General features: G+C 40.7%; 1 protein-coding gene across 2 annotated transcripts; it reads right to left on the bottom strand.

Moving 5' to 3' along the window:
* Positions 1–266: 266 nt before the first annotated feature.
* IL20RA (interleukin 20 receptor subunit alpha) lies at positions 267–25,552 on the bottom strand. Of its 2 annotated transcripts, none has more exons than XM_067294775.1 (7): positions 25,496–25,552; positions 9,252–9,381; positions 7,171–7,349; positions 6,318–6,493; positions 4,629–4,773; positions 3,930–4,069; positions 267–1,677 (listed from the first exon to the last, which is right to left on the bottom strand). In XM_067294775.1, the coding sequence occupies exons 2-7, from the start codon at positions 9,323–9,325 to the stop codon at positions 736–738; spliced, it is 1,656 nt and encodes a 551-aa protein (XP_067150876.1). In that variant the 5' UTR covers positions 9,326–9,381; positions 25,496–25,552; the 3' UTR covers positions 267–735. The 2 variants fall into 2 exon arrangements, with proteins under 2 accessions (XP_067150876.1, XP_067150877.1); XM_067294776.1 differs by having other exon boundaries at positions 3,930–3,991.
* Positions 25,553–26,917: the final 1,365 nt, after the last annotated feature.

Here is a 26,917-nt window from a genome sequence, read left to right as displayed (position 1 = left end):
AATGATAACTTCATTAAGTAAAAGAACGCTTATACAACAGAAATAAAATGAAGAGTGGAATGTGTTAGCTTCCACAAAAGTCAGTTTTAACCATTACAAGTGGCAGGAGTGAGACCTAGAAAGGACTACATAAGGTCAAGATAGGTGAAACAACAAATATCCCAGTGAAACATCACATGGCTATAAGAATCTTTGGGGCAGAAGATATTCTATGTTCCCTTCTGTTCCAAACCTGGTTTTATTGCTTTATTATGTGCTCAGAGAGCTCAGAGAGAAAAAGCTTTTATTTATTTTTATTTACTAAAAATAACTGTTTTCAAACACAAGTAGTTTGTTTGGGTAAGAATTACACCATGAAAATCCTAAGACTGTTTTCTGTAAAAATAATTTTTTTAAAAAAAAGCATTTCATAACCATTGTATTTTACCTGGGAGGTTTTTGATGGGAGTTGAAATCAGTTATAAGATGGCTAGAAATTGTTACAAATAACGTATCTTGAATAAGTTGTTCAACTGACAATTGAGACAATGTTGTAAGATAAGATCAGGACTGTGTGTGTAGGGTGGGAGAGCATAAGGGTGGATGGAGATCAGGGTGAAGAAGCTGTATCTCAAGCTCAGTGTGACAGTTCTAAAAATTTCAATACATTAAGATGCATTTGCTCCACTGAGTCCATCTTTCTCTCTGACAGTGCAACAAGATTTTGCATTTTATAACATTTTGGAAAATTACTGTTCAGTCTTCCATTTTTACATGCAGTTCCCATTGTTCCTTGAATTGCAGAAGGTACATTTCTCGGTCCTCTGATGCTTCATCAGATACCTGTTTCTCATACAGCCTGGACAAAATTCCCTCTTTGTCAGGATCATCACACTGAAATACAGCTTCACATGCCTCATTTTCAACACTGAACAAAGTAGGAATGTATAGTCTTCCAGTGTGAGGATCCCAATCTACTAATATGGTCTGTTCATTCTCTTTCTCCGGGTCCTTTGCAGCTGGATCCTGGAGGCTCTGTGCTATTGTTTCCAGCGGAGGACAGGATGTCTGCCCAGATTTTTCAGTACCCAGGTCCACCAAATTGATACTTGCCTCACCCAGCAATGTATCTGCTGGAGGAACCATCTTCAAATTAAGTTCCTCTAATTTCTGTCCCAAACAAGGATCTGCTGCCCTCACCTCAAGTTGAGGGCAATATGGCTGCCCTACTGTAATATTATCCAAGCCCCCCACCAAGTGTGGCTCACCTAGCAGTTCCCTAGGGGCAGAAGACTTCTCTTTCAAACGGAGTTCCATTAGTTTCTGAGTGGGACTGAAGTCTTCAGCCCTTACATCAAGTTCATACTCTATATTCCCTTCATTTTTTTGGCTCAAAGAATTCTTAGTTCCAGCCTGGCCATAAGATGGCCAGTTCCTCGTTTGGTCCCCTTTTGAGAAAATATCCACTTCATGTGAAATATCAAGCAACTGTTTTGTTTCCAGCACTTCTTTTGGAGGCAAATTCTTCCCTTCAGTGCCATTGTAAACAGTATAATAACGGGGACTTTTCCCTTCTGACAGATGAATGGATTCCCGAGATGGCTTGTACTCATCCACATTAATAGTGATAAGGTTGACCACTATTTTTTCACAAGGTATAAAAACCCTTTCCTTGCATTTATCAGTATAGTGCCATACCTGGAAAGCAAAAATATTTTGATTTGAACAAAGCATAATACAAATACCATCTTGCTGCTTCTTATACTGTTATCTATTTTTAAAATATAAGGCTGGGTTATACTTTTTTAACAGTCAATATTTCAATTTAGGGGAAAAGGAAGTTCCTCATCTATACCTCCAGGAGTGTCAATGTGCTCCACTTTTTTTATTCTGTCATAAGTAAAAACATATTATGACCAGCTCTAATTTCCCTTTTCTCACCTTCCCCATGTCAAAATAATAGTTAGAACAATTTTGTCAAATTCTGTGTATGTTTCCACCAGCACAAACTCAAGTGTCTTCAGAGAAAACATCAGAGTTGTCCTTGGGTCACAGATTACAGCATCTATTCCATTCTATTTAACCAGTGAAGAGCAAATGTAGTCGAAACCACATCGCACAAGCACAGAATCAGCTACCGTGTTAAGGTATAGCTCACACAGGATTAAATAATAACAGGTTTCCTTTCAAAGAGGAAGCTATACATGAAGGTTGAAATGCAGTGTATGAAGCCTGCATTGTGGATTCTGTCACAGGCTGCATTTGTGACTCTGGGATAAATTACCTAGTTAAACAATAGGAATCTCTCTGAAATAAATAATATTTCTGACAGAAATAAATATTGTATGAGCAGTTACTAAAATAAAATACAATAAACAAACAACAACCAGAAGCTGCACTTAAATATTTTCAAGCTTGAATGGAATACTAAGACCACAAATCTATATACCAAGTAGCCTGAAAGCCCTCCCAGGTCTGAAATGCTGGACCAAAACAACTTGCTTATTCCACTTACCCTTGGCCACAGGGGCTAGTCATGTGGAATAGTTTGCAGGTTGGGAAAAAAGTGACCATCATTGAAATATCAGATTTCTATTAATTTGTTACTTAAATACAGCAGTTGAGAAATAAAACTGAAGCTTTTAAGGTGGTCATAAAAAAAGCTCAACGGACATAAGAAAACCCATATTGATAATACATTTATAAGAGAAAAGACTCTTGGAATTTATTCTGCTGTTGAGTGGGAGTCTTTCACTATAGTCAGAGAAGATAAAAGGCTACTTAAAGACCTCTGCCCTGCTAGCTCTCAAAGGGAGACTGTGCCATCTCCCCCTACCATCCGCTGTGCCCCAGTATAAAGCTGGCTCCTTGTCAGGTGCAGAAAATATCTCAGTCCACATCTGAACACAGTGCAGCGGTAGCTGCTCTACTCCTTGCTTCTACACTGTCCATGAAGTATTCAGTCCTTAATGAACATTTCTCCTATCACCTCTGCACTTCTGTGGATTTTTTTCAGATAGAGCAGCATGTTAAAAGCAACTCCCTTACATCTCCCGTCCCACACTGTCATGCAGACTGGATTAAGTTTGTGCTTGAGCAATGTGTTTAGAGATAGCTGTGAGAAAGTTCTGCTGGGCTAATGGGCTGGAAACAACATTTCTTAGACTCCATTTGTCTTTCTAGAAGATAAACTTAATGAACTTTACAGAACAGCTCTAAAAAGACTTATGAACATTTTTATATAGAAATTGTCTTTGGACTGTCTAAATAACAGAATGTGTTTGCTGGTACATTTTTGGGTCTAGGAAATAGTGTGCAGTATTTCAAAGTATTCTCGAAATCCAAATTAAATAATCTGCACGATGCACATATGCTAGAACCTTCACAAAGATAATTAAATGGCCAAATCTGGTAATACATAGTAATAGCCCAAGGAAACATCAGTATCTGATTTGGTCTGGTGCTTCTGCACTCCTTAATTATCTTCCTTTTTGTTTCTAAATTCAACCATTAATAATTTGTGTTCATTGAATCTCTCCTGTGCTTTTTCCTGGGTAAATTTAGAGAGTGCTGACTTCCTCATGGAACTTGCTTCAGTGCACCTCAGACCTTGCCTACAGCAATGACTCTTCTCATGGGAACAGTTCTGTTCTGATCCTTGCCAGCTCTGGTCATCTCTTTAGGAATACAAGCGGTATTCCTATTAGAGACAGTTGCTAACTGAGTTACAGTTGAGTTACTCCTCTGTTTTTCTTGTATTTAACATCTCTCATGTGATGCTCGTTTCTTGATTTGAGTGGCAATTACAACTTTTATCTTTTATTTGTGCACAATGTTCAACCTTTGTGCTATCTATGGTTTCCTCCCAGCTGACTCAGAGCCCCAGAGAACACACAGCTCTACTGCGAGTGCCAAGGTTGGCAACATCATCAGCAACACAGAACACTTACCAGGTTTGTTGGATGTTTTTGTTTGCTGACATGAATATACCTGTGCACACAATAGCATGCCACTGAAATAAAAAGGACAACCAGAATGACAGGCAGAACATATCCAAATAGGATTGTTATAGTCTGATCTGCTGTTTTATCTGTTAAAAAAACCAAAATTTTAAATTTATTTACCCATTAATGTAGTAACTTTTAATATATTCACATAGTAATATATGTATTCATCACATTGCTTTTTAGCTGTGGGATGCAAATGTTTAGATAAACAAGGAATTTGCAGGCAATTAAAATGCTGACATTTGAGCGAGGACAAATTTTTATTACTATAATTCTAAAAAGAAGTAACAACTCTCTTAACTCCATCTCTCAGACTCTCCTGTTCCTAACTTCTCCCCACTCCAAATGACCCAGCTCTGCCACTCTCAAACCTCATGCTGGGGAAGAGAAATATTCTCCATTCACTAAGACTTAAAGAACCCAGATCTTTTTCTTCAGAGGTACTGTCATAGCTAGGGCCTACTGACTAGAAGATATTTTTTCAAGTGAAGGATTTTTTTTCATCAGTCCAAATGCAGAGAGGGGAGGAAACAATATTAGCTTTTCAGTCTCAGAATGGGCACATTAAGAACTTTCAAACTCAGTCACCATGACTTTTTCAAAGTTGGATCTTATTTCCATAATTTGCAAGCCTACACATACCTTTCAAAGTAGCAATGCAATATTCTTTGGAAAACCCACTGTTTAAAAGTGGCGTGGTGACATGTATCTGTGCGCTGACACAATAGGCTGTTCCAGGTTCTAACCAGGGCACAACCAAGGTGTTGTTGCTGACAGAGAACCACCACTAGAAGACATAAGAAAGATTCTTCCCTTTAACTCCTCACTTCACAGAAAGATAAAGAATTTTTATAAACAAAATGCATCACAAGCACATAATTTTTCTGGAAGTATAATGATACTGCAAGAACTGCCAGCTGCATCTTTTTTTCTGAATGCAATCAAAATTCAAGTTATTTATTAGGTCACATCCCCTTTGAATATTTTATCTTCCATTCAATCATTCTGCTACCGCTACTAAACAATTTCATGCTTTCCATGAAGGAGAACCATGGGCCATCACTAGCCCACATACTCATGCTGATGTAGTAAAGATAAAGCATTACTTCAACTCCCTGCTGAAGCCTAGACCAATAAAAGGCACTGGTAAAGACAGAAGCCTTAGGATAATGGGTATAGCTATACAGACCTTGGAGTCCAAAGTAATTGCTCTATGTCAAACATCTTTATTTAAAACAAAACAAAAAACTTAAAACCTTTTGTACACTTCTAATTGCTAATCTTGGCATTTAAAATCCCCTTTGACAGAAGGGGATCTTTTTGGTGTAAAGATTCTGTTTCTTTTCAATTCAGAGTGTGTGTTTGGGGGACAGGAACAGAAGAATGTTCTTGAATCTGATCACCGAATTCTTCCTCATTTCCAATGTTTATGCTGGAAACTACTCCTTGATATGGAATGTAAATTTGAAGAGACAGATGAATGAAGACATTCAGGTGCAGTGGTAAAGGATGCAGTTTGCAGTGATGTCCTGCGAGTACTGCCACCAGACTGACCAGCTGGGGAGCAGTTCTGCTGAAGAGGACCTGGGGGCAGGCACCATGCTGTTTATGAGCCAGCAGTGTGTCCTGGCAGCAAACAGCATCCTGGGCTGTATTAACATAAGAGCCAGCAGATAAGGGATCAACCTGCTTTACTTGGCACTCATTAGATCACATCTAGAGTACTGCATCCGGTTTTGGGCCCCCCAATATAGAAGGTTATGGACAAACTGCTGTGGATTTAGCAGAGGGCCACCAAGATGACCAGGGGCTGGAGCACTTGCCCAGTGAGAAGAGGCTGAGGGATTGGGGCTTGTTCAGACTGGAGAAGAAATGGCTGTGGGTGGGAATCTCACAGCAGCCCCCTAAGACCTACAGGGAGGTCATCAAAAACATGGAGCCAGGATCTTCACAGTGCTCAATGGAAGGAGGATGAGAAACAAGGGGCAAAGGCTGAAACAGGAAGTTCAGACTGGATGCAAGGAAACACTTTTTCCCCATGAGGACAGTCAAGCAGTGGAACAGGTTGTGCAGTTCCCATCCTTGGAGGTTTTGAAGACCCAACTTGACAAAGTCCTAAGGTGAGCTGGTTTGAGCTCAGAGCTGACCCTGCTTTGAGCAGGAGGTTGGAGTAGAGACTGCCTGAGGTCTCCCTTCCAACCTGAATGATCCTACAATTCCTATCATCCTATGAATCTTATTTCAATTATTTCTATTACAGACAAAGCACATTCCAATAAGCACAAAACATGGATTTAATAGGTACAGCTCTACAGCCTTTTCAAAGCTTACCCGTTTCTTTGTTTTTTTGTTGAGGACAGACACATTGTATTGCAGGCCAGGATATACCTGAGCCAGAGATATGGATTCTCCCTCAGGATTTCTCTTCCATTTCTCAGGAGCAGTTAGAATGACTGAAATAGATTTCTCCGTAGAAGATACGCTTACCATGGGTGGATCAATTTTAGCTGGAAAAATAAGCATTTATATAAAGCCATTTCATGCAGCAGAGGCACGTTGATTTGACTAAGAAGTTTCTTAAAGTGGTTGATATTACATTTTTGTAGTATTTTTGAGAGTCTAAGTAGGACTTTGAACAATTCATTTATATTATTAGAAAATTATTTTCCAGATAACTAAGAAAACCTTACATTGAGAATATGAATGCTGACTTGGAATTCTGCTTAGGAATTCCTATGAGTTAGTAGAATATACAACCTTGCAACTCAGTTTGCTAAAATAAGCTAAATTACCAGTGTGTTCCTGGATTATCTGGCACAGCTGAGAGATATTGTGTTATAGACTATGATTACTGCTTGGTTTAATATGGCCTTTTTAAAATTAGAGTTCTTTATACAATGGATGGGCCACAGCTATTTTTTCCTTCTTGACTGAATGTTTATCAAAGCATAAAACAGTATTCAGTATACGTAAGAGAGTTTCAAATATATGAATTTAACATATATATTCAAATTCTAATAAGATCATTTCAACTGCTGCCAACAGCATAAACCTCAAACAACAGCAAAAAATTCTAACCTCTCGCTAAAATTAAAATATCATATACTATGAAGGCACACGCACGCTAGGCACATAGTATTAATCAAGGCTATAAGCATCTGGCTTTGTGATTAGCTTTCCTTACTATCTGTGAGAGGGTTGAATCGTGTAGTCTCTATCCAGTCAGAGCACATTCCATGTAGGAAGGCTTTAACACTCGCATAGTATTGTTCTTCATAGTCAGATGTTTCACTGGAAAGGTCACACCATGTTCTACTGATATTCCTGCATTCTGATTTTTTAATCCATTTGCCAACACCATATCTATATTGAAAAAGAAAGAGAAAGGAGTTGTACAAAAACCATCGCCATGATGTATTAGTCATCTGATACACACAGAAATAGATACTAGAGCTGAGAAAACAGTTCGCCTGCCCTGCAGAAATTTGCAATTTCAAGGAATTCCCAACTCCAGCTGAGATAAAACACAAGATTTTCCCAAGTTTTCAATTAAAAAAAAAAAATCAGAAAAAGCCCTCTCCAGAAGAGGCAATAGGGAACTAACTGGAATGCTAGAGATACTAATGTAAGTCCTGTGTTGCCTGCACAGACCAGAGATCTCTGCTCAGTCTCCACATCTTTAGTTTAAACTATACACAGGAGAAGAGAGTTGGGTCTATTGGCTATCATTTTGTTCCAGGTGACTGTTTATATGAAGTCAAAGAGTTCTATCAAGAGTTGACTAGTCAAAGTGGCCAGTGGCTCTGTTTGGTGTGTGGAGACAGATGCTCAGGGGTCTCCAAAATATCTGTATAGGAGACCACTTATTTCTGACTTTTAAGCTGTTACTTCTCTCTTTGCTCAAAACAAAGACTCCATCTGGGGTACAATAAACTTCAAAACCCTTCGTGTTGAAGCAGAGGCATATGCATGCTACCTACAATGCTTCACTACTGACAAATTGTCATATTCTACTAGAAGAAATCAAGAGTTTGCTGGAAAATTCCTGCCTGGTTTTGCTCAGAAGCTCCTGTTCCTCAAATTCACATTGTGCTGAAAATAATTCCTATTTGGCTGCTAATTAAAAGGCAGCTTCTATGTTTTTCCAGAATAATATCACTCACCAGCACTTTCCACCTAGCTCCAGGCCTTGCTCTTCTAGGCAAGTAGTCATATGACTACAAAAATGCAAAAGATGGCTGTAACTATCACTACAGAATCTTGTGATCAGCTGACCCTGCAGAGGCAGTGTAGCCAACTCTCTCTGAGTATTTTACCTTCTGTCCAATTATTCTTCATTCTATTGTTACTGAGCAATCCCCCCCTCCTTTTTTTCAGGAAGGTGGAATATGTCACTCCTCTATCAGTAAGGAGGGCAAGATCAAGGCAAAAGAGGGTGCAGTCTCTGGCTGTAGAAGCAACTCCTTGCATTTTTTCATAACCAGTACAAGTTACAGGAAACTTCTGGAGATTCAAATTGTTTTTAGTGTCATGAAAAAACTACTAGACTGAGGGAAGGGTATATAGCAGAGAATAAGACTGAGGGCATTATATCCTTGATAACAACAGTGCTACACCTTTTTATAAGCTAAACTCCATGTACTGTCCTTCAGAACAACCAAGTGCTCTCTCAGTACGAATAAAGAAAATGGATTCTGGTCCTAACTCAGATTCCTTGATATCCTACCAACCATTCGGTGCAACTATTTAAAATGTAAGGGCCCGACTGATCACTTCACTTTGATTTCTACAATACTTGATAACTTCAGTGGATTTACTCCCAAACAGGAGGAATCTGTGGGATCAGAAGAGATCTGTGGGTGTTGAATTTGTTAGAAAAGACCGGTGAAACACCGGGTGCTGTTAATGTTCCATTAAATACTACATCCCCAGATTCATTTAGATGTATATATAAGGCAACTGAGAAGCCAATCCACAGCACAATCCTTCTTCATTCCTTTGTCTCATTTCTCAGGAATGTGTCTGAAAGCTTTCATGTTGCATCCCATGTTCCTTTCATAAAGAAAAAGTCTCCTTACATATTTTTAATTGGGTTTGAAGTAAGCAGTACCAGAAGTTAAAAAAACATATTGCTTAAATCTTCTAACCCACATTTTAGTTTTCCTTCTTGTACTTTTTACCAGCCCTATCTTGCATAAAGATTTTTTTTATTTAAAAAATCTAAAATAAAAATGACTGAAGGATAAAACCAACAAGCCAACTTACACTGAATACTTCACCTTGTAGAGTACTCCATCTCCTGTGCCTTCTGGTGCTGACCAGTGTAGGACATTCTTCATGTTTATAGATTCAAAATGGACATTCCTAGGGTTGGGCAAAGAACAATACAATTCTCCTGGGAAAGAATAAAAGAAAAGAACAACATACACTAAGAATCAGCAATTACATATGCTTCCAACTAAGGAAAAAATATACTTATTTTTAAGCATGCAATAAAATGCTAAATGCTGCCTTCCCCTCTGCAAAAAGCACAATGTTGTTGGCCACGGAAACTCAGTTAGTTCAAAACAATGTCCCTAACTAGTTCAGTCCCAAGGTCTCTGTAGATGAGTGTTTTGTTTCTAGCAAAAATGGCCTTTCTATATGACGGACATTGGCATGGAATTATCCGGGGACTGGAAGCTAAAACTAGATAAGTTCAGTCTGAAAGTAAGACAAACATTTTAAAACTTTTGAGGGTAACTGGGTATCAGCACAATTTAAGACTCGAAAGTGTACAATATCCTTGATGCTTCCCTAGAATTCTTGTTCTATTTGAGTGTCCATCACTGGGCATTAAATGAATCCAACCAGATATCTTTAAAAAGACATGGGGAGTCTAGTTCAAGCACAGCTCTATAATCAGAAGTAAAATTTCACATTGGAAGATCTGACTAGACGATCACAATAATCCTAAAATCATTTATCATCCACATTTATTCTCCAGAAAGGCAAAATTGAATACCTACTCTTAGGTCACTCATCAGAATTATTGTTCATTGCACCAGCCTTTGAAATAAATAAGCAAACAAGTCTGGGGTCTAAGAACCCAGTTCCATGTGTTACTAATACACACATCTAATATTACAAATTGAATAGGGATGCTCATATGGCTAAATAGCTTGCAAAATGGAGGCCCTTGGGCCTAGGGACAGAATCCCAAACTCCAAGTTCTCTACTCAATACTGAGCACCTCCTGCCATGAAGATGGTGCTGATGGGAGCTGGCAGCCATCAATAGCCCCAAGAGTCAGCCCTGAAACAGCCGCTGCTGTGAAAGAGCTTCTTGTGAACGGCCATGAGAGAGAGCCTAATGGGGAAGAGAAAAAGTGAATCTGTGGTCTTTCAGGACTTTTCAAAACCCTTTAAGCTCTTCCTCCAGGGATGCAGTTCTAGTTCTTCTTTAAGATAACAAAAAGAAACAGGAAGAGGGAAATAAAACATTACAATGAACAGTGGGAACTGATCTGAATGAATAGTCCTTGACCTTTGTTACTTCTTTAAGCAGTCCTTAAGATTTTTAATTGAGTATTTCACTATTACTGAAGTGCTCATTCTCCTGTATATGTAACATATAATTGCTTCTGTAAATCAGGACAGTGGTGTCTTTTATTAACTTGCTGACTTCTAACTGTCTTTGAACCATACAGTAAAAGCTTTTACTGAACACACTCTTCAGTAAACTTGTTAAAACAACCTCCTTGCAATTCTGTGGAGACCAGCTACTTTAAAATGTCTCGTGAAACTGTGGGGTTTTCAAGCTTCTAGCTATATATTAATGTTCAAAAACTCTGGTATATGTCTGTATCTGTAACTTCATATCATTAAGCTGTATAGGGAGTTGTATTTCTAGGACTTAGCTGGTATTCAGTGATTTTCAGATTTTTTTCTATTTGGAAAACAATTCAAATCAGGTATAGTCCTTAGGGCAAGCTTACTTATTTCCAGAGAATATGTAGCAAGTCCTGTTTCCTTGAATGTCTGGACTTAGAAAGGTTGAGTGACTGTCACCTTGCAGGGGCTCAAACTATAGGCTTGGTTATTAAAATGTTTCAGGATGTCAGAGCATGTGAAAGCAGCAGGAAAAGATCTCCAGGAAAGCTTCCAGTCTCCTTTGCTCTAGCATTTGCCTCCAAGTGAGATATAGAGTGAGATTAGAAAATAGAGGGTTTTACTTTCCACTCAAATAAATGTCCTCTACAACTCCTCTGCTTTAAATGAAACTAATCCAAATGTAAAGATGAAGCTGCCTGAGAGAGCTAACAAAACAGCCGAAAACTGGCAAGGTATGTTCAGTAAAACAGAGAAGTTCCTAAAACACTAATGTACATGCCACTAAGAAGAACAAACCAAAACATGGACTGCAAAAAATCCATGCATCCAATTTCACTCTTGGCACTGTACTGTATCCTTGCACTGAAGTGTCTGAGGCTACAGGATACTCATCACCTATACAATCAATAACCAGGAATGAGAGATGAAAAAATTAGAAGTCACCACAATCCTGTCCAAGCCCTTAAAAAGGCAAGTGGGTAATCAGTGTAGAAAGAGAGGGAGGGACTGAGATGCAAAGGAACTTTCTGTTGCAATGCCCAAACAAGAGGAAATACAATGTAGGTATTTTCTCAGATTGCTGGGAGTCAAAGCCATGAAAGGCTTCTCATCAGAAAACAATGAGGAAAAACTAAAAAGCCTGACAAAGAAAGAGTTAAGAATACAATCGAGCCCAGAGGAGAATACAGTGTATACTGAAAGGTCCAAAACCCTTTGGAGGAAAGATTAAAAAAATCCCAACCCTCATACAGCAGCAGATGAGCAGGAGATCTGTCTCCAGTAACCTGGGCTCCCTGTGAATGAGGCATCTAGTTTACACTAGTCACAAACAGCAAAGGAAGTTAACCACTCCCGTAGGCTGATTCATCTCCCTAGTTAGGATGGAACAAACTGGATGTGTCTCTCTCCTTCCAGTAGAAATCACAGTCAAGCCAATTAGCCTTATGTCTGCTTCTTAGGCAGCTAAAGTTATCAGAGATGCACCTTGTCCTGAAGGGGGTGGGGAGGAAATGTAATAGGTCTTTATATGACAAGAATAATCTGTCCTCCATGAATAAGGAAAAGGGAATGGACTTCAGTTTCAGGAAGAACAGCAGCATTAGAAAACATGCCTTATGGGAAAGGGAGTGACATGTGAGAATAAATTATCTGAGAGAGCTGATGGAGGTTTTGAAGGGCAGATTAGAGAAACATCTGCCAGGAATGATACTAACTTAGTTGATTCTGTTAGGGGTAAGGAGATGGACTGGATGACCTCTTAAGGTCACTTTTGCCCCCACCTTCGATAGGACTTCTTAGACTAATATTGATAAATCTGGCTTTCCACTATGTAGTAATATATTTGACAGGGGCACTGCTTAGTCAGGTAGAGGAGAGCTAAAAACATCCCTAAGCTCACTTTTCAGACCTTTATCTTAAAAACAGTTTTAAAAATCTGTACTGCTTATCAGGCTAATACACAGTCACTGAATTGAACTGGATGGAAGTGGCCAACTTATCACAGACAAGGGAAATTACTTCATTGGTTTTCTGAATGGTTTTTGTTTGCCTGTACTTTTTGACATTTGTCCATCCCTGCATAAACACATTTATATTTCTTGAGCATATTTATAAGCTTCCTTAAAGTAGAAGGAGTTATGTATTTATTATATTTTAATATTTTTTAAACTAGTAGCATACAAAGGTATTTTTGTTGATTTTTTTTTAATTCCCCCCCCCCCCCCTCCCAGTGTGGTTTCTGATGTGGTAAATGAAGTTTCAAAACAGAAACATTGACTACAGCAGATGAGCCAATCTCAGCAAACAAAACCCACAGAACCGTATCTTTTCAAGATCTAAAGCATTACAACACTAAGTTTGCTCCTATCTGCCCTGAGTTCAGTGTGACTTGGAAGACAGAGGGACTGAGACCGTTAACTTTCCATTAACTTTAAAAGCAGAGATTTGGTTTCTATTTTTTGGTCTTGCCCGTTTACTAAAGATTTCTGTTTGCCCTTAGAAGAAACCATGTAATTCTTTTATTCTTCAATTATTCATCTGTAAAACAGGAATAAAACTACCGCAATTCGCTTATTTCTAAGAAGAGTTAAGCATAAACTCCTTCGTGTGTATATAATGCTCAACAGAATCTGGAGACATGCACAGAAAATAAAACTTACATGTAGCATGTATGTTCCAAGGTCACCAATTAGTGCAGAAGTATGTGCATTTGCTTGCTTATGTCAGTATCTTGTCTTTAAACACAATATATCCAATATTATTCTGATTCTATTTCCCTCCATTAACCAGGATTAATGTCATGGATGTCACAGAGTATTTTCAGTTTACCCTGGCCTACATGACAGCAGAAGTCAGTCATACGCTTGGCTTTGCTAGGTTCGGTCTGTCTCATAGGCAGTGTCTGCAATGGCTGTCATCACTTTCCAGTATAATGAAGTCACTTCCTTAATTTATTTCTTGCACGGAGAAATCTGGAGCCCTTATTACTGTCTTTTGAAGCACTGTAAATCAAACCTTGAGCAATATCGTTCTTTACATCTCCATGACTCTTTGCACACCTGAACTGGAAAGAAAGTAATAATATAGGTTTGTAAACTTGATCATCACAATGAACAGCCAAGCCCTGATCTTAGAATAAGCAATTGCAAGGCTTTACAAAACAGATGAGACTTAACCTAAAACCACCTTAACATGTGAGCAAACAAACCCCACTGACGTCAGTAAGCTTATTCACATGGGTAAAAGACTGCTTTGCAGCTGCCTCATCTACTCTTTATGAAAGAGCCTGTTTGGTTTAAAAACGTGGTCAGTTATAATTGCATAGAGCTCAGTGCCGTATACGTGCTTTGCTTAAGTCAGTCCTCAAAACAGTTTTGATTACAGCAATATCTTTCTGCATACATCCGCACACATATATAAAAATACAAATGCATATAATCTCCATGATATAACTATCTGTTCAATGTACCTACTTTTTATGTCTAGCTAGGAGGCACAGCTGCCTAATGCTGTGACAAATAGCTAGTGTTTCATGTCAAAGCTGCAGAACAAATACAGCCTGCAGCTACCTGAGTGCTCTCACTATCAATTGAATTGTTAACCCAGTCCAATGAGAGATGCTATTTCTTTTTGCTCTCATGTAAGCCAGAAGAAAGCCAGCTCCACTTTTCACTTGAATTTGATAACCTAGCACTACAAAGCATAAAAATAAATACATGACACAAAAATCTAGATATTTTTCTGTACACTGGCTAAAGTTCCAGGGTGGGGAGAAGACAGAGACGTACTGAAAGCTTAACTATTGCCACAGAAAGCCATTCCCTGCAAGTACTGTTGTTGACCTTACTGCTTTCAAGCAAAATGATCATCTACTGTATTTATTATGGCATGGCTAAAAGGGTACAAACAGGATTGCAGTCCCACCAAACTATCTAATAAAATAAAACAACATAGAAAGTTCCAGTGTTCCTCTAGACAACTATAAGTGAATCTATGAGTGAGCAATGTGGTAAGACAGAAAGGGGAGTCTTATTTCAACACAGCTTTTCCCAATAGTTAAAGCAGTAAAAACCAAGGACTCCCATTCCTCCCCTGCCAGTTGTCTCAGAAGTTAAATGAGGAACCTCACTTACCTGCACTGACAACTACAGAAAAGATTTCTACTTCAATTACTGCTGCACTTCCTTATACTAAAGTAGCTGTTGGGAACACCTCTAATGGACTTGGCTCCTTTGAGCTAGGCAACAAGGCAAGCGGTCCCTGCACTTCATCATTTACAGCTGCCAATTCAGGGCCTCTGATATAATCCAAGTTTACACACTTAAGTAAGAAAGCAGACTTTCAAAACGCTGAGTCTCTGATTTTCCTTTCTTCAGTGGGAGCTTAGAACCACCACTGAAATATCAAGCAATTTAGGAGCTAGCTTTCAAAAATATTCACCAAAACATTCACTTTTGGCTATTCTGTAGCTCATTCCCTTTCTGTAGTCTTTTTGTTCAGTTTTGGGTGACTTTCACCAAATTCTTGTAAAATCTTGCTTGTTTGTTCTACACTGCTGCTTTTTTTTCTTTAAGGAATTCTTACCCTCCTGCCTTACTCTAGCTCCTAAAATGGTTACGTGGTTGGCAATGAAAAATATTCAAACCCACACCTAAGCATAACATAAGAATGGTAATGCTGGGTCAGACCGAATGTCCATTTAGCTTAATATTTAGTAGCATTCAGCAGCAGATGGTTGGGACTGTCTTTTCTGGCGTATCTACGGTCTTCGGCAAGTTGACGCTGGCCATGCAGGAATGTGCGGGAGTACATGAAATGGTAAACAATGGAACTGAGCCAAAACTGGAGATCAAAAGTTACAGAGAGGAAGGGAAACCCTGCAAAGCCAGGAATACACGTTAGCAAATGTCGTTACCCGATATTAGTCATCTTAGCAACAATTTAAACAAATGAGTTAGACTTTCAAGCCCATTCCGTGAAGAGTTTTCTCTGTGCTGATTTCTTAAACTCTTTTCTGGAATTCAACAGACTGGATAACTAGGAGAAAGGCAAATAAGGCTTGTTACAACTTAGCCACCTTTTGTCCTGGTGTGTTGCTAGAGACCTAGGATGGCAGTGTATTATGTTGGGCTAGTGAAACCCTTTTACTTTAGCAGTGCTGGTGGGAATGCAGGGAGGAGTACAGAGGTGATTTCCTGTTTTAGTCATAACAGTGCTTGACACATAACCACAAAGCAAACTATTGCCCTTCTAGAAGTGGAGCCAGTCACTCCCGTCAGTCCTTTCATTGGGGCACAGGGGAAATGGGAGAAAAATACAGGTACAGAAACAGAGTCACAAGACTAAATGAAAATGGGGAGGTGGAGCAGATGGAAAAGCAGAAGTCATAAGAGAAGAGGTGGGAAACGTGAGAGAATAAAAAAACTTGGATATGTTGGTTCCATTTTTGATGAAAATAAGCATGGTTGCCATTGGAAGCAGGTGAATAAGAAGAGGTCATTTGGGGAAAGAATAAGAATGGTGGGAATACAGCCTTGCAAACCCGTGACAATGTGTGGGAGAGATGCAGAAGGTGGACTGAAGGTGTCAGCTTGCCCTAACACACTGTCCTCTCTCTGAAGTCTCATGTTTATTTATCCAAATCACACTCTAACTTATAAGAACAGCCCTGCAGAGAACATTGGTAAAAAAACATTTCAGCGGCTCAAGTGGGTAAAGACTCACTCCAGTAGTCAGAAAAGAGGAGAAAGTCTTCCCAGTCCATTGAAAGCTTGCTGGAAGAGAGCTGGAGAGAGCTGTGGCAGCTGATGACTACTCCATTTTGCCAACTTGTAAGACAGAAATGAAATAAATTGAATTTTCTTCCCACTGCTTTGAAGGTTTGCAAGTGCAAGAGTAAAGCTGCTTCTACCTACCCATACCCCACTGCAAAAACACTTTCTTGATGCACTCCAATAGGGGAAAGCTATTGTAGTTATGATATCTGTCAATTTTGAGTAATGACATCATCAATATTGGCCTGAAACAACTTGAGTGAAGTGCAAGATGTGTTGTCTAAAACTACTTGCAACCTCTTCAAGATTCTGAGTGATAATCTATCAGAGGGGAATATTTTTTACAAATAAAAAATAATTTAACTTAATATTTTGTAAGTTTGGAATACAAAACCATGTTTTGACAAAAAAAATTAACAAGACCTATTGTTGACATAATTCCATGACATAAGAGCTGCTTCTCCAAAACAGATGTTTGAAGTTATATAAATTATTAAAAATAGCCCAACTGTCCAGAATTTGAGTATTTTCTTTTCTCTCTAGAATATGTCTAGCATCATCACTTTATCACTTAGATCCAGAAGCACAGAGCTATCACAAACCAACATCCAAAAACAACACCCCAATAGCCACGAAAATTAAAGCTTAATTAGAATACTTCTGACATGTTAAATTTGTTTTTCAAATACTCAAGAGTTAAATAAACTTTCTTTTTGAAATGAAAGAGCATAAAAACAGTTCCTGTGTGAGAGCTCTCAGCTGAATTCTGACACACCATGTTTTGGACCGATTCCTAAACCACACATTAAATATAAATAAATAAATAAATAAATAATATATTTTTCCCACACAAACTCAGCACATATTAGCTTTGGCTTCCCTCATTTAGCACTGGCTAATATCTATTAGGCAATTAGAACTGATAACATTGTATTTATTGCCTAAAGGGTGTTGCTCCTTGCTGCCTGACCTATTAACGGCTTGTCTAGACAAGAGATTTTGTTTTTCCTGAAATCCAAATTAATTGCTTAAGTGAAATGTCCTCTTCTGAATCCACATTTTCCCCTGGGCATGAGATTGAGTATGATGCAAATGGAAGATGAGGCCTTGCCTTCATTTTTGATGGAAAGCCAATCCTCAAAAGATGCAAGTTGAACACATTTTTCTAGATCAGAGACTTGGGAGGTGGGACTAATACACCTTGCAGACTTGCAACACCTCATCTCTTGCAGGCAATTGGACTGATAGGGTCATACTGCCACCCAAGTCTGAAAGATAATAAACAGTCTATTTCCCATCTCCAGCCAATGCTTGCCAACGGCAAGAGGATATTTCAAGAGGCCGCAACTCCCTCCCTCTGACCCATACAGGGAGGGTACTCTCAGTGTCTCATAGGTATCTACAAACGCTCCCCAGCTTTAGCAGCGTAATAGCAGGTAGCGCAGTACAGAGCCAGGCATGCCTTGGAGGAGTTACATAGCTGCGCAGGCACTTCCTATTACCTGCCTGAGAGTGTGCCTCATGCCAAACCACAGACATGTGGGTCACAGGTCACCTCCTCCACTTATCCTTTGGGAAATCTCCTCTGAGAGAAAAACTCTCCTCCCCTGTTCCACCAGTTCTGTTTCCAACCTGTGAGGCTGGAAAGTGTTGGAACAAGCTCTCCAGAAGAGCGCTGGATTTGAGGTCACCTTGTAGGATGCCCAGCACCATTCTGAGTTTGCTCTTTGCACAGTGTCAGAGATGTGCTGGGAACACCCTAGCAGACTTGAAGAAGCCTGCTCAGGATTTCTTCTGCTACTAGAAGTACTCACAGAACTATTTTTTTCCTCCTTGTGCCCCACATTTATTCTGGTTTCTTGAGAATCTAGGACATAAGCGCAAGGCAGCCCCAAATGGACAGCCCTCTGCTGCCCTCAGTGTCCAACTCGTCTGGACCAGTTGATTAGGAAGTGGTTGCCAGAATGGCAGGAGGGAACTGTGTGGGGAGAACTGAGAAGCCCCAAGCAAAGGGAGGCTCAAGCCTCAAGTTGGGCAACTGCTTGTAGTGAGCTCACAAGCAGTGAAGGTTTGCTGATGTATCTGTACATTTCTGTTAGTCTCCTGTGAGGTATGGTCTGGTATGCTCTGAGGCACCATATGATTGTTCAGAGTGCTTCCACAGTAATTTCAGACGTGAATTAGTCAGCATCTAATAATAGGTACAGTATTATTTTTAGTCTCTTTCCTGTACTTAACAAGTATTTTTTTTGTTAAAACTGCCAGTCATGATTTTTAGACACATTTACCCAGTCTATAGATTTGAAGTGTTTTTTTTCTGTACAGAGCAAGTTATTTAGCATAGTCATCTACTTTTTACATATAAGTTACTAAGGACTGCCTCGGAAATGCTATTAAAGGAGGTAACATACCTAGCTGGATCTCAGGGACAGTGTTTTGTTGCTGAAGTTCAAGGAAATGGTATACACATTTTGATGACCTCTGTAGAAGCCTACTCATCCACTATACTGATGTTTAAATTTAGAAGTTAGCTCTCAATCATGTTTGAGCTACTGCAAGCTGATTTAGATTTGGAAAGCTGAACAGCTCTACTTCTGTATCTGTTTGCTACCTTCTTACAATGTGAAAAAACACCATCAGCAGTTACACATGCCTCAGCCTTCTCAGAGCACAGCCAGTTTCTAGTGTTTGTAAGCCACTTCCTGTACCTTTACTATGGTACACCCTAAGAACAAGATACTAATGCACCTTCAGAGAAGACAAGGAAAGCCAAGAGCAGAGAAGTCTTGTGCAAACCACAGGCAATAATAAATACTAGCTTCACTGCCCCCTCCAGCTCTAGGAACCTTTTGAGAAACTAATAGGAAATAAATAAACCCCTTTCATCAGAGAGCTGTAACAACCACTTAAGTTTATGTTTTTATGCATGGGGTGTAATTAAGCTCAAATACATTAATCTTGGTAACATCATATAAGGTCCTTTCACCTGAAGCAACATTCTTCTACTCTAATTCTCTTTGGTCACATTCATATTCTCTTCACAAAAAAGAAAGTGGAAAACTGAAGGCTGAAAAGTAACTCAGCTATCCATTGAGATTTACCTCAGGATGCTGGGGAATAAAGAAGGGAAGAAGGGACTACTGCCTTTCTCTGGTCCTTTAATTCAGCTTAAAATACTCTTGTAGTAGCCAGGCAGACAGGAAAAGAATGTATGAATACATTCCTCTTCAGTCATATATTTTCCATAAGAAAGTGCCATAGCTGATTTAACCTCTTCATATGGAAGTCACCCTATACCTTCTGTCCTATACCTTGCTTATTTATTTTATTTTTATTTTTTGCTTTATCTGGTTTACTACACTTTTTCCAAGATAGGATGTGCAGTGGATAAAACCCCCGTAAGTTACTGGCACACTAAGTATAAATTAACACAAAGAGATCTGTAACAGATCATTTAAACATAGTTCTCTAACAAAACCTCATTTTTATCCAGAGATGGGCCTGGCTTCTAAAATTCAGGCTTCTACAACCTAAGCGTTTTAAAATATGGGAGTTCTAGATTGGCTCATAAAAGATGATTTTTATCTCTCTTAGCTATTAATCATGTAGTTGTAGATAATAAACACCAATTCTTGGAGAGAAATCAATCAGTGGAAACATGCCACAACTATAAAAACAAACATAGGCTGGAACCATACACACACACACACAGACAAAAGACTTGAGTAATGCTAACCACTTGTTTGTCTTGGAAGTAAGAATATAAAGGCCACTAGAAACAACAATGAAGGAAGGGTAAAGTTATCAGAATGGTAAACCTGAATGTTAGCATATGGAACTGCAAAGCAAACCTCGGTTTTGGGCTTTAAGCACAAAGTTCCAGTAGAGTTCAGAAGTTTCTCTATAGAATTACCTATTTTAGCCACTTACATTCCTAATAGGCAATAATAATTTGTCTGGTAAGTTGAGGAAATCATAAGCAAAGCCAACCACTAGAGCACAAATCACAGCATTATCTGAAACAGCCTGACATGAGAAAGTAATTTAGAGATGAGAATGGTGAGCATTTTGACTATAGGAAGATAACTCTTCTTTACATGCTGTAGTCTTCCTTATGACCTTTATACTTCTGTTTTCTGCATTCCATTTATTCTTTCCTTCACACTGCATAGAGCCAGAAAATATCACATTATAGAACAAAAAACCAAGCCCAGCCCTCTCTCACACTTCCACTCTTATCACTGAAGTGTAATGCCCTCTCTGGTAATCATACAGATTATCGGCCCAGCAAACGTAGTTCAACCCCACTGTACAGGGGTTGACATACATAGACATATACTCAGTAATACAAAACACTACATTCACAAAGGCATAAAATTTTCTGATGGTTAGAAAATCATTATATTTTATGATATTTTTGCCACTGCATTTCTCATCATTACTGCTGAACATACTTCTTCGAATCATTTAGCTAATCAATGAAGACAGTATTCTGTGAGCTCTTACTACTTTTGGGTAATCTACAGCCATCACTAAGTACAATCTATAAACTTCATGGGGCATAGACATCACAGAGTATATCCACAGGACTAGTAGCCGATTTATTACATGCATACTGCATGCCTTATGTATATACTAATTTGACTGACATTTCAGCATGTTATTTAATGTTTTAGCTAATACTTATTGGCTGTATCTATACAACAGATCAACATTCTTTCAGATCCAAAACGTACCTTAAGTTACCTTGTGTCAATACCTAAACATCTCAGCATTCAAACTTTGAGTCAAGCATTTCATTTCTGTCCTTCAATAATTATATCTAGCGCTCAAAGACCATGTATTCTGTATCGTGTCAAATAGGAATAAAAGTGACTGGAACTGAAGATCGGGATGGAGCAGCTCTTGTTCAGACTTTGTATGAAAAGCTGCGAAGCAAATTCTTTCTGCTGTTCCAATTCTCAGAGGGAGTGAATTAAACTGCTTGCAAACAGCAGTCTCTTTCCTCCTCTCAAATTCAGGAACACAATGCACAGTAACTTGAAGTAACAGTAATCAACTCAATCCCATAGCAGTCAAATCTACTATTTTCTGTAGTAACGTTGCAGACTAATTCTAGGGAGAAGGAAAATGGGGGAGAACGCAAAGTGGAGTAAAGTTGTTTTAAAATACAGACCTCAGGAAGCCTCGTCAACAATTTACTATGGATATGTACAGAAGAATGGAAATGTATTATTAGCACTGGAATACTGTCTGCCCTCTGGATGGATTTAACGCATGGTAAGATATAAGGTCTGGACATAAATTTGATCCCTGAACTCAAGCTCAGTGGCTTAATTGCAATGCTCAGACTGTGACCCATCCTTTTATTCTGTATTTCCCAGAAGAACTTCTTGATAAAAGCAGATGTTTTGTACCTTTCAGTGCTCTAGCAACTATGAAAGAAAATGTACTCAAATTTGCTTAAAGGGAGGGCTGCAGCTCCTTCTCAGAGCATAGATCTATTTATTTATCTATTTATGAGTAAAAATATGATAAAGCATAAGTTGAAAGACTAACAAATTAAATTAGGTGTGTCAATGCAGACCAAACAACTTACACAACTATTAAAAAAATTGAAAAGGGGGAAGCTTGCAAGATCCTATCTTAAGAAACATTACCAACTCCAGTGGTATTTAAGGCTGTATCTGCATTAGTGAGTAATGCAACCCAATAGAAGCAGATCTCTTGCATTAAAAAGTTGATACAGAGAAAATCTTTTCTATCCTATTCATATTTCAGGGTTTTGTTCATTTTTACTTTGGACTAACTCCATTTGCATTAGGTATGCTCATAGAGCACATCTTTCAGGTTAGCTTCATCCAAAAGAAATCCAGTTCCAAGACCACTTTGCAATATGGGCAAAAGCACAGTAAGTGAAACGATCAAGAGATTTGCTTCAAAATTCATGTCTGATCGCAACTAAAATATTAAACCCACACCAAATATATTGAAACACTTCTATTTTTGCAGTACAGCATTCAGGCTTATCTCTCTTTCCTTGAAATAAAGTAGTACATTTTGCATTCTTTTTTCTGTACAGGTAGACAAGATAAAGACTGGACACTACAGGCTAGAAATGTAAAGATGTCTCTAACTACGGAAGAATGAGGCTAGGTAAACCTCTGCTAGGAGTATGGGGAAGGATTTAAGATAGAGTTTGATAAATTTATTAATAGAATAACATTCTATCCTTATGAGTTACTCATGAAAATTGCTGAATTGTCTCATGGGGTAAAGAGAAACATGCTACATTTCTTGATCCTGCTGATTCAGCAATGAATTTTCCTTTTTTTCTTCCATTTGCTTTTCCATTACTTTTTCATTTGTTCCAGAGTACAGAATTTTAACAGTGAATGAAACACAAATTTATAAAAATACCATTGAAGTGCAATGGCAAGTGAAATTTTTGTCCTGTACAAAATCAGATAATGCTCAGATTAGCTTATTAAGTAGGCACAGATCATTAGATAACAGTACCTTAGAACAGAATGTTTTCACGGATCTCTGGAACAGCAAACATAATCCAGTAAGTATAGGACTGTACCCACTAAGACACCACAGTGAAAATGAAAGGTGTTTTGTTTGGCGTTTTGAAAAGGTCCAACTCTTAAGTTAGTGTTTAAACACTGCTGCCACATTGTTCAGAAAGGAACTAAATAACAGATTCCAAAGGGACAGGAACAGTACTGATCCTAAACTACATAAGAACTGCAGTCTGTGAAGTCCTGCTGTAAAATTGCTTCCCATCATATAACCTGTATTCCCCTGTATAATCTGTTCCTATTCCATCACCACATCAAGCCCTCAGGACAACTGCAGGATTTTCAGGACTGCATTTACTCATGACTGGCAACCAGGTTTGTTCTGTTAGTAGAAAGTACCCAAAAGAGACTACTCTAACTGTAACCTCACTTCTGAGAAGAAGGGGAAGCACTACTATGACAGCTCTGCACCTCATACAAATTTCTCCTTTATCGGTAAACTATCAATAGGGCTAACTAAAACAGCTTTTATTGTCTCATGCTGAAAGACCATAGGGGAAAGTGGAGGCTCCAAGACTTCAATGAAATACATGGCTCTCTCTTCCATTCTGGTATTGCTGACCAGAGTGGAAGTCAACAAAAACCTAAAGTTATGTCTAGTTTAAAGCCAAGCATGTGCTAGCAGCTTCTCTTCTCCCTTGAAGGACCTCATTAGTCAAAACCAACATGACTCTCCCAACATTTTTTTAAATCTTTTTTGGACCACAGAAGCAAAATCAGTAGCAATGAATTTTAAAAAAATGTAAAAAGCATCTGAATGCCAGTTATACAAACTAAATTTTCCTGTAACACTTGTGCTGACAATTAATGGACTTAAATAACATGAAAAAGATGCAATCATTTGCCTAAAACAAACTTAGCACTGTAGAATGGAGCACTCTGAGGGCATACCTCCAAAAGCCAGGCAAAATCACTGATGCATAATGGAACAGTTTGTCAAAGGAATTAACTGAAACACAATCCTTAGACAGTGCTACTCAAGAGTATTCAGGATAAAAGGCACACTCATTATTACAGTCCACCTCCCACAGGACCTGGAAAGAGTTCTGTTGTATATTTAAGTCTGTAAGACAGAGTCTGCTCCCATTTAGTTTTGAAGGCAACAACTGCAGCAGAGAACAGGAGCACGAAGACAGAGTAGGTTTCTCAGAAGATCTGCTAACCTTGAGAATACCTTGCTCTATTTTATTCAGGGATATAAAAAATAGATCCTTTATCATGCTTCTCATAACAGCACGGGATCTATCACGCACACATATTCAATAGTTAAGACCTTTGAACCCACTTCCACTTGGTAAAAATCACTGCTTACGCCTGAGAGTTTGCTATTAGAACCAATCACACAATCCATTCTGGCTGCCACCTTTTCTGCTCTTTGTTTTCCTGTCCTTGGATGCGTGGCTCTCACTGGGGGAACGTTCTGGTCAACGGACAGGTGAAGGGAATCAGAGCCACTCAGGAAACTGGCAAATGTGAGCTGACTGCCAAAAATTCATCCTCCCTGTACCTTGCAGATATTTGTAACTGACAGGCCTGTTTGTAAGATGGCATGTAGGAAGGGATTGAAAAATGGATGAATTGTGTTAGTGGGCTAATTACAAGTATTTAAAGTGTAGAAGAGATGCCCAGTCTGTTTCACTTATCCTTGTTTGAACCCATCCCATGACCGTTCAGGTAGAACTCTTGGGGATGATGACTGTCAAACACAGGAAGACAGAAATAACAAAGATACCTGGGGAACTACTCCAATGTACATAACAAGAAATATCTCAAGAGTATACTCTCAGTTTACAGCTGACAGTAAATTAACATTTTGAAAACATACACCTTTATAAAACCTAAATCCAGTATAACCGGAGTCGGGGGGAGGAAAAGAAGAGATGAAACAATATTACAAAAATAACCAATGCTCTTCTTCCATTTAAGTACTGCAGGTGAGAAACATGAAAATTAAACTGACTATAAACATAAAAATGGCATTAATGTTTGACATGAAAGGCACAAAGCAGCTGCGACTACTGCTCCTTATTCTCACCCCTCTCTATTTCCAGCTACTGCTGTTTGGACCCAAGTCTGGGTGTCTGGGGTAAAAGGGCCATATCAAAGCTCCGGCTCTGAAGGCTTGTGGCCCTTCGACACTGGCTCACCCGTGCACCTCGGACTTGTGGACTGAGCTTGTGGAGGCTCATCCGACAGGCTGGGCGGGAAAGGTGCGGTGCCCCCAGCCCGGCGCTGCCCGGCAGGATGAGGCTGGAGGAGCTGTGCAATTTCCCTTTTGCGCTATCTGCCCTAATGCCCCAGCTGCTATTTAATGTTAACCTTGGCATGAGCGAGGCGACCCTCTGCCTGCCACAGACCCCGCAGGACCAAGGAGACGTGGGGAGAGAGCAGGGCGGCTCCCCGCGAACCCCGGCCGCCCTGCCTCGCAGCCCACACCCTGGAAACGGTACCGGGGGACCGAAGCAGCCCGCCAGGCGCTGGAGGCACTGGCGGGGGGGGGGGGGGGGGCGGGCCGGCCGGCCCGGGCCCCGGCGGGGATCGGGAAGCGCGCCGCCACCTACCTGCCTGCGCCGCGGGGGGCGGCGGGAGCAGCAGCGGCAGCACCAGCAGCCAGGGCGCCCCCGCCCCCCGCCAGGGCCCGGGGCCGCGCATGGGGGCCGCGCATCTCCCGGCCTGGCGGCGCCCCTGCCGCCCCAGCCCCGGCCCCAGCCGCCTCCGCCGGGGCTTCCGAGCGCCTGCCCGCCGCCGCCGCCGCTACTGCCTCGCAGGTGGGAAGGGAGCAAGGCGCTGGCGGGAGGGGAGGGGAGGGGAGGAGCCGGGCGAGCAGCGCTGCGCTGCGCTGCGCGGGGGTGGCGGTGCTCCCGCAGGGAGCTGCGGAGGGAGGCGGCACCAGGCGCGGCCCCGCTGTGCCCCGCTGCGGTGAGGCGGCGGGGGGCGGCGGTCACCCCCGGCCGCGCGGCGGCCGTTGGCGGGCGGCGCTGCCCCCGGGCGCACGGCGGGCGCGGGCGTTGGCGGGCGGCGGTTGCCCCGCGGCCCCGCGCGGGGGAGGGGCTGCACACGCTGGCTCTGCGCCCCTCGCAGTGCTGCTGTGCCCGCTGGTGGGGTCAGGGGCGTCGGTGAATAGGTGGTGTCTCCCCGAAGCACCGCGAGATGTGGGTGGGACGTTGTTATGCTCCTTTCCTGTAGGGGGAGCTGAAGGCAAATGTGCTTTTCCCTTGGGGGTTCGGGTACCTGTTTTTTACATTACTTTCCATTAAAGAGTGGTAGTCAGACGCTGGAGCAGGTTGCATACTCCACAGAGGTTGTGGAGTCTCCATCCTTGGCAATATTCAAAACCTGACTGGACAGAGCCCTGAGCAACCTCCTCCAGGTGACCCTGCTGTGAGCCGGGGGTTGAACCAGGCAGTCTCCAGAGGCTTCTTCCCACCTCAGCCACTCTGGTTTTGCAAAATAGCATGTTTATGTTGCAGAGCTCTCACTGATTCTCTGTGGAGCTGCTCCATACCTCTGTCCGTGAGAGCAGAAGAACTAAGGGAACTTGAAAGGGCATGTGGGGGGCTATAGACCAAATGCCTGGGGAAGCCTTAGCAGTTGAAGGCGCTGTGGTATTGATCCTTTCCTTCCCCTCCAGCTCTGCACCTGCTAACCGACCTGGCTGTCTTTTCTCCATCGTCCTGTTCCAGCCTTCCCCCACCCTGCTTTGCCAGTTTGGGGTGTCTCAGTCCTTCATCCCCGCCATTTCCCTCCGTGCCGTATCCCTTTGTGGCCTGCCTGCACAGAAGGAAGCCGACCTCGCCAGCAAGAGCTGATAACTAACTGCCACGTATCGGTCCCCTTTGAAGTGATGGTCAGGCCCAGTGACAGGTTGGCATGAGTTGTGTTGACTACTAAAAGGAGAGACTGTCTTGGAGGTAACGCTGTGCTTGTTCGTGTGGGAATGGCTTACCAGTAGCAGAGAGTGGCAAATTGGGTAGCAAACAGAC

Source organism: Apteryx mantelli, chromosome 3 (assembly GCF_036417845.1).
Source record: "Apteryx mantelli isolate bAptMan1 chromosome 3, bAptMan1.hap1, whole genome shotgun sequence".
Classification (NCBI taxonomy): Eukaryota; Metazoa; Chordata; class Aves; order Apterygiformes; family Apterygidae; genus Apteryx; species Apteryx mantelli.
This window is presented reverse-complemented; position numbering and strand designations above follow the sequence as displayed.